The sequence below is a fragment of the Bombus huntii genome, chromosome 8 (assembly GCF_024542735.1).
Source record: "Bombus huntii isolate Logan2020A chromosome 8, iyBomHunt1.1, whole genome shotgun sequence".
Taxonomy (NCBI): domain Eukaryota; kingdom Metazoa; phylum Arthropoda; class Insecta; order Hymenoptera; family Apidae; genus Bombus; species Bombus huntii.
The window spans coordinates 2,436,378-2,448,495 of NC_066245.1; the positions used below are offsets into that span (position 1 = coordinate 2,436,378).

Here is a 12,118-nt window from a genome sequence, read left to right on the forward strand (position 1 = left end):
TTACTTTAGATAGATATGCTATTTTGATAATAACTCAGAAATTCATCCTACGAGAATTTTCATATTAGTTAAAATGTAGTGGACAAAACACTGAAATAAATGAACGAAAGATTCAGAATATGTTTATGCTGAAAATAAATAAATTCTTACGTTTCATATATCTTACTATTAAATATTTAAATAGTTTCTAAAAATTTACTTTGGTGGCGCTAGAAGTGTTAAATACATTCTTTCATCAAGTGAAAGAACATAGACTGTCAACAATTCATTTTCATAACATTTGTGGTACCGTTCGCATACAGTAAGAGCTCCATTAATGAAAAACGTAAAAGTAAATTTTCATTACCACTTCTTGATACATACTTCTAAATCTGCATCTGTATGTATATATGTATATATATGCTGTCCGATGCTATCAAACATAGAATATGTTACTAGCTAGGAACTAAAATTCTAGTGATATAAAGGTTGGAACGTTGCAAAGAAGTAGATGGATACACGAAGGAGAAAGAGAGAGAATGGCATCGCGCAATCAGTGAGGGAGTCTCGCATCGGTCCGTGGGCGTCATCATGGTGTGTGGGTTGAAGCGTTTTTGAGAGACAAGTTTGTTTTTAATCGATAGGACGTAGGCATTTTTATTATTACGGTGATGGTTTTACGGGAAATGCCATTGTTATTCCGCAAGCCGCTATGGAGAAAATCATTGACGCGCGATGTACAATTACGAAATAAATTTTAAGCGGAACGATACAACGGTGCATACGATGTCGAATTCGGAACAAGTTTTTCTTCAACATCGACTTGTGTGGAGATACAAATGGATGGTTGTTACATTGTCGGTGTTACTCGTAACACCATCGAACTTTACAAAAGCCGACAGGATATCGTACGATAGTACCAAGGGTAATCAGTGTCCCGTTGAGTGTTCGTGCCTTGGGAATGTAGTGGACTGCAGTAGCTTACAATTGATCGGAGCACCCAGCGGGCTACCACCATGGACAGAGATCTTGTAAGTAAATAATCGCTCGTTATTCTATCAAGAAGAACGTGCATCATCATGACGCCACGCCGTCTTGTCTTTCACGGATTGTTTCATTTGATTCGTTTCCGAAAATTTACCGAGATGCTACTATGTTCCACTTCTTCGTCTTAACGCTGATTGTCATTTAGAAATCATATAAGTTCATTTTTCTTAATTTCATTCTGTTCCAATCGTTATAACGTCACGTTATAACAATTATCGCCAAAATTTAAACGGGTAACTACATATACCCAGTGTAACATGATCTAACCAGATAAGATAGCGTACCATGAATTTCTAACAAAAACGTTAATGTACACAATAATAACATTGGCTTCATTAACTAAACGAAAACAAATACTTTTCATGACATCTTGTTAATTTGTTGTTTTCTCAAATATTTTTGTTACTCTTATTGTATTTTTATATATCATATTCTTTATATTCTTATTATGAACTTATGTGTAACATAAATAAATCTAAAAATATAACATATAGTATAGTAATATATAGTATAGATATAGTATATGATTCCATTCTTTAATAAGATTGTGTACAGAATAGTTCATTGAGTAAGGTAAGATACGCTAGCAATAATAAGAAGTGGCTAATTTTTTATTTAAATAGTTATTTTAGTTTAATATTTGTTAAACAATTAATTTATACTAGAGTATTTTAATATTTATCTAAATAGTCTTTATTTTTTAAATTATAAATAAATCAAAATGGTACAGGCAAGACACGTGTGTAATTGTATTCCAAACATGGGAAGATTTTACATTGAAAACAGGTTTTTGTTCCCAAATATGCTGGCAAGGATTTTTAACTATATATAGCAGTATGTACTGACATAAATCGTTTGAGACTACATGGTGTTTAGAGTCAAGGAGATCAAGATCGAAGTGGAAAAATCCTTATCTTAAATTGTCTTAAGACCACTTATATTATCTGCTACGTATAATTGTATTTATAGATATTATGCTTGGCATTATGAAGAACAAAAGATGATATATATATATATATATACACATATATATATATATATATATATATATATATATATATATATATATATATATATATATATATATATATATATTAAGTATAAAATATTTTCTATTAGAAGTAAAATAAAAAAAAGTGAAGAAAGAAATTAAAATCAAGATTATTGTTTTCCTTTGTAGAGAGTTAAGAGAGAACAACATAGCTAGCTTGGAGCCTGATGTATTATTACATTTAACTAAATTAAAGGAATTGTGAGTATCTTTTATAAATACATTTAAAATATTATTTCAATCACAAATATATTTTGAAACAAGAATGTTTTATTAATTGTAATTGATGTTTTATTTGATAATTATTTTAGAGACCTTAGCGCCAACAAATTTGGAGACAATTTTACAATCATTCTACCAGAAGATACACATTTGCAAGGGCTTAAAATAAATAAAAATCAATTAACGGAGGTACCAGATATGTTTTTTGTTAAAAACATAACACACCTTGCATTGTGAGTATATCAATTAGATACTATTGTATAGTGTATACATAAAACTATTATTTTTAACACAGAAGAAAATAATATTCTGTTTTTGTAGAGCTCATAATTCTATCACTGATATAAATGGAACTGCATTACTTACTCTGCAGCTACTTCAAAATTTGGATATGAGTGGAAATAAAATAAGTGTTATTCGGAATGGATCCTTTCTTGCTCCTAATTGCCTTACACATTTGTATGTATTGGTTACTATTTATTTGTATAACTTATGATACGTTGTTGTTTCATAACGATAATTACGAAAACTTTCGTATTTTCTATTTTCTTACAGAAATTTGAACATGAATCAAATAAGGATAATTGAAAACGGAAGTTTAGATAATCTAACTTCGTTGGAAGAATTGCGTTTGAATAAAAATCATTTGACGCAGCTGAAAGATCTTTTTACGAATTTGAAAAAATTGCGTATATTGTAAGAAATTGTTTCGTATGATCTTTTGTCGTTTATTATTACTTGTGTTTACGATGATGATAAAAGCACGATATTCCTTTTGTAGAGAAATAAATAAAAACGAATTGCAAACGATCCAAGGACTTAGTCTTACAGGTTTAAAAAATTTGAAAGAATTACGTTTGAAGAGAAACAAGATTGAAACGTTACATGATGGTGCGTTCTGGCCACTCGAAAATTTGACGATCCTGCAACTTGACTTTAACATGTTAACCGTTGTGAGAAAAGGAGGCCTTTTCGGATTAGAGCATTTACAAAAGTTAACGTTGTCGCACAATCGAATAAGCACCATTGAAATACAAGCATGGGATAGATGCAAAGAAATTGTGGAGTTGTTAGTAATATTTTTATCCCGTAATACATATAATATACAATAAGACATTCTGGAATTTGTAATGTTAATTAACACATAGTGTATTCGATTATAATCGAGAATTTGATTGCAGGGATCTGTCGCATAACGAAATGAAGAGCATTGAACGAGATACTTTTGAATTTTTGGAAAAATTAGAAAAGCTCAAACTGGATCACAATCAAATTACCTATATTTCGGATGGTGCATTTGCTTCAACTCCTAATTTGCAGATATTGTACGTATAGTATAGTATAACATAATACACTGTAATGATATGAGACCTTGTGAAACTTTCAATAACTATCTTTTTATTAAAGGGAACTAAACTTCAATAAAATTTCATACATGGTGGAAGATATCAACGGTGCCTTTGATCCACTTGGACAACTATGGAAACTAGGATTGGCGCACAATAGAATAAAGTCGGTAAACAAAAATGCATTTACCGGACTAAGTAGCGTAACTGAACTGGATTTAAGCGGAAACAATGTAACGAGCATTCAAGAAAATGCATTCGTTTCAATGACTAGCCTAACGAAACTGAGAATGAATACAAGTAAGTACGAATGTGAAACGTGTTCTTTTGTGATACGATTTAAATCGAAGCGAGGTACTCAAAGTATTCGCACGCAATTATCATGTTTTCTTTACATGCACAGGAGCTTTAGTTTGTGACTGTGGCCTGCAATGGTTAAGTATGTGGTTACGTGAGCACAGTTACAGTGATGCGGAAGTTTATTGCGGGTTTCCACATTGGCTACAAGGAATGTCGTTGACTCAGCTTCATCATAAGAATTTTACATGTGGTTAGTATATTATACTCTAAGTTAGAATTCATACGTAACTTTACCATAAACTAGTAACTATTAACGAGATTTTGTGTGATATTTAGATGAATATCCAAAGCCAAGGATTATTGAAGAACCTAAAAGTCAAATGGGCATTAAAGGAGATAACGTGACGCTAGTTTGCCGAGCAACGAGTACTGCCAATGCACCACTACATTTTACCTGGAAGCATGATAACGTTGAAATGGATGATGTTAATCTGCAAATAAACACCGATTCTATGGAAAACGGTGTAACAGAGGCATCTTCCATTTTACATTTTACTAATGTTACACACGCGAATGCTGGGAAATATCAATGTATGGTAACCAACACATACGGAACGACATATTCCACAAAAGCAAAAATAAGCATTTTAAGTAAGTTTTCATTTTAAATAAGTTAAGTAAGTTCCTAATATGAAACTGTCAAATGTAAGTATAAAATGTTTTATCCTCGTTGTAGTTTATCCATCATTTTCGAAAATTCCGCACGATATACGTGTAATCGCTGGAAGCACTGCTCGACTCGAGTGTTCCGCGGATGGGCATCCATCGCCGCAAATAGCGTGGCAAAAAGATGGTGGTAACGACTTTCCAGCGGCAAGAGAGAGAAGAATGCACATGATGCCTACTGACGATGTACTATTCATCGTCGACGTGAAAACAGCGGATAGTGGCATTTACTCGTGCACTGCGCAAAATCTTGCTGGTTTAATCGTCGCGAATGCTACTCTTACGATACTGGGTAAGTGTCATGTGCTTTTACATAATACAGTTACAATTACTTAATGTAGGCAAAATTCAATCGGATTTATGATATCTAACTTTTTCTTCCAAAAGAAACGCCATCATTCGTAAAACCAATGGAAAACAAAGAAGTGACAATGGGTGGTTCGATCGTATTGGAGTGCATGGCAAGCGGTATGCCCAGACCAAAGTTATCATGGCGTAAGAATGGAAATCCTCTGCAGGCGACCGAGCGACATTTCTTTACAGCTGAAGACCAACTACTGATAATCGTCGACACTAAAATTAGCGACGCTGGCAGTTATGAATGTGAAATGAGCAATTCATTGGGTAGTGTCGTTGGTGCATCTCACCTTACAGTGAAACCAGGTAAGAGATCTTCAGTGAATTAGATCTTTCTTTCAAATTTGGAATAAAATCTAATAAAAAAATATTGTACGTGTTGCAGCTCCGATATCAACTCCTAATCCTATGTCGGTAAACGAGGATGATATACTAGGTTTGATAATAATCACCGTTGTATGTTGCGCTGTTGGTACATCGATAGTATGGGTGGTTATAATCTATCAAACTAGAAGACGGTTGAATGCTCTTACTCAGACTAGAAATTCACAACCGTCGTCAGCTATAGCAGCTACGGTAGCGGACACGCAAACACATATATATTTGGAAACGAGTTCGCAGCATAGTAAAGACAGCGGTACAGGAGACAGTACCAACCCTAGTAGCGATCAGTTACAATTATGTTTACCCGGTACGTACAAATATTTTTGTCATTTGTTCCGTTTCATCTTTCATTTTATTCTCGTCTTCTGTTCCTTTTTATCTTGAAATTTGGCTACTTCTATTTGTAGAAGAGATCGTTACATGTTCAGTGAACAATGAGGAAGAAACAAGTGCCGTGGTGAATGTAGGAGCACCGTTGTTACGATACACGAATCATGAACGACAGGTCTTGGAGAACAAAGACTGCGCCGTTTAAAAAACAGAAATTTCAAATATGTCTTCATCATGATCGGTTCGTCGCAGTCCGTGCATAAACGTTCTTCTTTACCATGTGCAAAAGAACGATTGAAAAATCGCAAGCGATCGAACGTTGTTTCAACCGTTTGATAACAAACTATTTGCTACAGCAAATGTGCAATTTGTCAATCCTCGTGTGTCATGAACATTAATGTCGTGGTGTACGATAGGGGTACAAGCGACAAGGATCCCGATCATTGTCGTATTTATTATAAAAACGTTTGTCAGAAGAGCGATACGTAAACTAGAAAGTACTAATGACGTAAGATTTGTAAATATTTAAGAGTAAGGACTCATCGTAATTAGTGTGTAACTGAGTGCCGTCGAGGAAAGGGTAAAATAATAAGAGTATGTTGACACTGGGAATTACCGTAACCCGCAAAAGCCACTTATATCGTAAACCAGTCTTTTGTGATAGATATTTATTTTTAGGATTACTTAATTACTATTAGATAATGTTTGTATTTATAGTGCCCCATGACGTCAGTTTGTCTTAAACGAAAAAGAAGAAAAAGAAAAAAAAACAGATGAAATGAGAAAGAGAAACGTACATACGTACACAAGTTCACGCACACGTATTTTACATATACAACAAACGCGTTAATTGTGTATACATATATACGTACGAGCGAACGGGTATGCGTGTACAATTGTTACGCACCAAAGTGCTGATATGTAGACACTTCATGATTTGTCTTCCTCTTTATTTTTTATTCATAGCTAATGGTTACGTCGCACCTAGATAAACACTTTGATACAATTTAATCCGATAACGATTGCTCATCACCGATAGATATCAATACCAGTTTTCTAGTATCTGCCTGTGTATTATCATCGCTTAAAGTCAACGATTTTCCTTTAGTATTTAATTTACTAAAATTTATAGCGTCTATACATGAAAAGAATACTATATTTATTATAGTAATTTCATGAAAGTTCGCAAACGTTGTCACGATTGCGTTTTATCGTCATTTTGATCGAGGAGAAATTAATAGGAGAAAACACTTTCTTCCTTCGTTTTTCTTCTATCAATAATTTGTTTCTTGTGTATTCGTGCGTTTTAATAGAAAATCTAAACGTAAGATAAGTAGATTTGTAATTAGTTGAGCGATCAAGCGATAAGACGACGGTAGCTGTGTAGAAAAACTTCAGTGGATATTATCGTTTTTGTGAATTTGAAGTTCATTTGTGATATTACCGTGCTGCGCACATGCAATTTAAAATGACCGTGAACATACATGGTATAAGATATGAAACAGGAAAACGTAAATCTTTGGTAAAAGCCGACGCTTGCAAAAATTATTATTGTGATACTTTATCGTTTCGCTATCATGTCGCGGTTAAAAATGCATCCTTCATAATCATCTATATTTTTTTAAATCATATAATTCGAGAAAGCGAAAGAGAAAAAGAAGATTAAGCGAATATTGTCATTCTTGGTTGACGCGATACAACGCATTATATCGCGTAGTAACGTATCACGAGCGATAAATGGTTGTTCGGTCTACGATCAACTTCGTTCATTAGTTCTTTCCCTTTTCGTCATCAATGACTTGTAGCATGCGTCGTTTTTCATTCTACGGAAGATTTTTATCAAATATACAGTTATTTTGTTCTGCGAAAGAGAAGAGGATGAAAATTCAATGTATCGTCGCCGGTGGATTCAGGAATGAGTCGCGAACGATTGCGAATTAAGATTGCGTCCAGCAGGCCAGCAGATCCAGTGGGATCGTGCAAACTTACCACTGACAAGTATTAAACCGTATTTTGCCAATAAACAAGAGAATCTGTCGCGAAAACGTTGATTGACTCGTGCCTGTGTGTGATACACCGATTAAGGTGTCCTCGTTTAATTCAGTATTTTTCCTTGTTGTTACGTGGTATATTATAAACAAATACAAGTAATCTATCAGAATAATGTTATATAGTCAGTCAGCAAACAAACTCCCTCATCTTTCCTCTCTATTAACATTTCGTTTCGTTTCTTTTCTCTTGAGCTTTATTTACCAAACGAGCATACTTTGTTAAAATATACAATTGCTGATACATGTACATGTACATTCATAGGAGAAAGAAAGAAAAAAGCAGACGGATTCGGCAATCTTCTTAGAAACATTAAAACGATACGCCAGCGTATCATAACCATTTGCTTTTTTTTCCTTTCTTTCTTTTCTTTCTTCCTTTCCTTCTTTCTTTCTATATTCTTTTTTCCTTTTTCTTTCCTGCTATCAATGAACGTATCTGTGCGGGTGTACATATTTTGCGCGGTTGCAGCCATTTCTCGATCTCAAATATTCCTGTTTACACTACATCGGTGATCATGAAAACACGCATCACACACATATACAAGTGTTCCCACGAGATATTAGTTCTCTAAGGGTTAAAAAATACTAGATTCGCATTCAGATGAATTCAGAATTGATTTTTTATCATCAATCTGTTGGCGTTGATGTCAGTCATGAACGATCGATAGGAACGAAACCCCTTCGATGATTTTGTTACGCATTCGCGAATAGAATCGTTCGAAGAAAATAAAAGGACGCGATGTCCGATTCGTTTAAGAATTAAGATCTTAAGAGAAAACATGATAAGTACTTTTTTCTTGATTTTTCGACGTTAATATCGTATTAAAACCGAAAAGGAATATTTTAATATAAAATAATTAGAACTGGAAAGAATCTGACAGATATGGATAGCCGGAAGTATGATTGTTAAGATAAAGAAAATTTTAATATGTTCAATACTTTAATAACTTCAAGCAGTGCTTTTCGAACTATGAATAAAATGGAAAAATATATGTTTGGAATAAATATTAAATAAAAGAACAATTTTGATAACGCAAGATTAATTAATAGCATAGTGAATTTTAAAACTACAGCATGATAGAAAAGAGATGGGAAATATGCTTATCGTGTTTTTGCTCTATACATAGTTTTCAAATGCGAACGAAAGAAACAAGAAGTTTGGGCGGGGAAAAGAGAATTAAGATGTAAGAAACGTAATACATATATAACGGCACGTGGGTAGTTACTTATTTCCAAGTATCACAATGATCAAAGTATCGTATATATACACAGTGTGTGTTAAAATTGTCGTTCGATTCGTTGACGCAAGAAGTGATCGTTGTTGATACCCAGATTGCGAATATTTATGCATTTATGGAAAATAAAAGAGAAAAATATATAAAATATTCAGAGTAAAGCACAATTTATAGCATTTAATAATTGGAAGAAATCTATATTTATGTTTCAGTTTGATAAATATTTGTGTAAACATTCGCAATCTGTTGGTAACGTTCATTTCATGCGATGGTAAAGTAGAATCGTGCTTTTCTGCGACGCGATTAAACAATAAAAGAAAACGCGTGGGTTATGACGCTTTAAAGGACGAACAATATATAAATAAATAAGAAGAAAATAGTTTAGTTAAGTAAAATACATCGTGTGGTTCCTTTTAAATGGGGAACAGCAACATCTTTGATGGTAAACAGCCACGATATCTCTTGCGAAAAATCTCTTGAAGTTTGTTGTCGTTAATGGAAGGAATTTACCAACAAATTAGACTGTTCGGGAAATTCGTAATGTGAGTTAAGAAAGATCTAAATTAAAAATTTGTCGTCTTTTTCATCAATGAACTTCGCATAGCTTTTACAGGCTTCTAAAGTATTTTTTATTTCATCTTTGACTTTCGACTAAATTTTGTAAAGATCACAATAAATAATAACGAGGCCGATAGAGACAAACATTCTAGATACGATTCAAAATTTGAATGTATAACGTTTAACATTGTCCCACTGAAAAAGAGAAACATATTTTATTAACAAATTTTGGATACTTCTTCATAATTTTCTTTAATATCCAACCAAGAGCAGTATAGTTGTTTAAACATTTCATTATTTGATAAACGGAATTTGTAATAAAAATGCTACGAACTTTTCGAACAATCCAATAAAAGGCGTTGAAAATTGTGATATTCGCAGGAAAAAGAATTGTTCGATTCTTACCGGTTCCGTTTTATCTGCAAATCGCAAATATAATTACTTAATATCCTGCTTGTTAAACATGATGCGCATTCTGACTCGGCGCATCCTGAACGAACCAGGCGATTCGTCTCCGTCGTTAAACGGTAACGCGAAAATAACAGATTTATTTCACCGCAAAATATGTACAGGTTTCGAGCGAATTTTCGTCGGTAAGACGGCGCGCGATGGTTTCAGAATAGGCATGCGCGTGCGCGAAACAGTCGCAGCTAACGATCGAGTCCATCCGACCGCGTCGTCATCCTTCGTGATGCGGTAAATTTCCTCGTAGGATCAACCGCGATCATTCTTCGTCGGCTCTCGGCCGATTTTTCGTTCACTCGCAAACACAAAATTCTCTATCTATCTACCTAACTATCTATTTATCTATATATATATATATATATATGTATATGTATATATATATATATAATATTTGCGTCGCTCACAATAAAACTAACATTGTCAAAAATCATTAAGACGCGGTGCTCGTTGGTCGATGCTCGTCGGCCGGCGATCGATCGCGATTATCGGAAGATGCAGATATCGCGGTAACGTTCTTCAGTCTCGAACCAGTCGATCTTCGATTCGTCGGTTGACGCGCTTCGACGACGGTTCGTCAATAACTCGTTCCGTGGCCATGCTAAATTTTGTTCGTTCGAGCTTTCTGATGCGTAAATCTGTCTATAAACAACGATTGTAGTCGAAGTAACGGTTCAAATTGTCTTATGCGTTTGGCCAATTACGTGCCGCGTATCGACGTTCCAAATCGTCGAACAACGAAAACACGCATTACTATTTACAAGAAAAGTTGGGCGAGCATAGAGTTCGAATTAGAAACGACGTCTCGTTTCGATGTTTCGATTCGGTCGTTACAAACGAACGAGGATAGCTCGATGCATCTTTTACAATTAGACGGATACAAAGCACGAAGATCGGTTCTTGCGAAATCTCGTCGTCGGTAATTGATCATTCATCTCGTCACCGTTTCTGGATAGCGATGCGCACCTTGCGGCAACTTCGCGCGACTCGTTTATACAAGTCGATAATAACGTTCAAGCGAATTATCCCGGATGGTAAATAGCAATCAGAACGCAACTTTCATCAAACGTACAAGCTGCTCATTATACAAAAATATCCTCAAAGATACGACATTTTTATCTACAGAATCGATTATCTAAACTCACCTATAAACAATGAACGTGGAAGTACGTGCCACGAAGCTTGGTCGCAAAGTTGCACATTCTTCATCCAAGCTTAAACGCACGCACGTTGTCGCTCGTTTCGATCCTTGCACCGCACAGCTCTTCACACCATCATCCGTGTTCAATTCCGCGAGTTCCGCTCGTCGCCAGTGTGTTTCGAAATTATAAGGTAATTCAAGAAGGATAAGCGCGTGATTGCAATACAGATAGCTGTCGTGTAATTAGGCCGAGCGCGTAGTGGAAGGGAAGGGTTAAAGTGGGGGAGCCTACGACGCGAGCGGACACCCGTCGAAGTCGCGGCGAAGCTTGGCGAGCGAAACGCACGGTTTCCAGCGGTTTTTAGTGCCGCGCTGTGTCGCGTTCCAAATCGTTCCGCACTGCCGTCTCTTCTCGAACGTTTTCCTTCGGAGAAGTCGAATTTTCGCGCTTTAGTCTATCAGCGACAGAATTGTCCTACAAAGAGTCGTTAACGTGTCACCGTGCTACCGTATCACCTTCCCCGCGAATGTAGCGCGCGCGATCCACTTACCGAACTGAAAACCGAGAAAGAGAAAAAGAACTTGAGACGAACGCGATCACGCACGACCAACGTGCGAACTTTCGTTACGAATATCCGGCCGTAAAAACGTTCGAGTCGGAAGATTCACCGCGATCGATGCGTGCGCGAATCAACGGCGATGATGTTCGCGTATTCGAATCGTGCGAGGACGATCTGAAACCGCACACGAATTGTTACCAAGCTTTCTAGCCTTTGGCGAGAAAATCGAAAGCGACGATCTTCGTTGGTTGGTTCACGGTCGATCTTGATCGCGATCAGTCAGTAATCGACGGTTTCTGGTTTCTAGTTGGTGTCCTTTTTGCGTCTGCGCTCCTCTTATCCTATCCCCGGTCTTCTTGTGCTCTTGTT

The 12,118-nt window shown here is 35.7% G+C and overlaps 1 protein-coding gene across 1 annotated transcript; it reads left to right on the forward strand.

The window, feature by feature from the left end:
- Positions 1–117: 117 nt before the first annotated feature.
- LOC126868791 (leucine-rich repeats and immunoglobulin-like domains protein 3) lies at positions 118–12,056 on the forward strand. The gene is made up of 14 exons (XM_050624655.1): positions 118–1,010; positions 2,207–2,278; positions 2,389–2,532; positions 2,621–2,758; positions 2,855–2,995; positions 3,081–3,368; positions 3,481–3,624; positions 3,707–3,945; positions 4,049–4,195; positions 4,282–4,596; positions 4,682–4,963; positions 5,059–5,334; positions 5,414–5,719; positions 5,820–12,056. Exons 1-14 carry the CDS (start codon positions 715–717, stop codon positions 5,945–5,947), a joined length of 2,916 nt encoding a protein of 971 aa, XP_050480612.1. The 5' UTR covers positions 118–714; the 3' UTR covers positions 5,948–12,056.
- Positions 12,057–12,118: the final 62 nt, after the last annotated feature.

Excerpts from the sequence above, each read along its gene's own strand:
- LOC126868791 (XM_050624655.1), top strand. The coding sequence starts at position 715 with ATGTACAATTACGAAATAAATTTTAAGCGGAACGATACAACGGTGCAT. Across the intron at positions 1,011-2,206 it reads CCACCATGGACAGAGATCTT|AGAGTTAAGAGAGAACAACA; the intron begins GTAAGTAAATAA and ends TTTCCTTTGTAG. Across the intron at positions 4,964-5,058 it reads TGCTACTCTTACGATACTGG|AAACGCCATCATTCGTAAAA; the intron begins GTAAGTGTCATG and ends TTCTTCCAAAAG.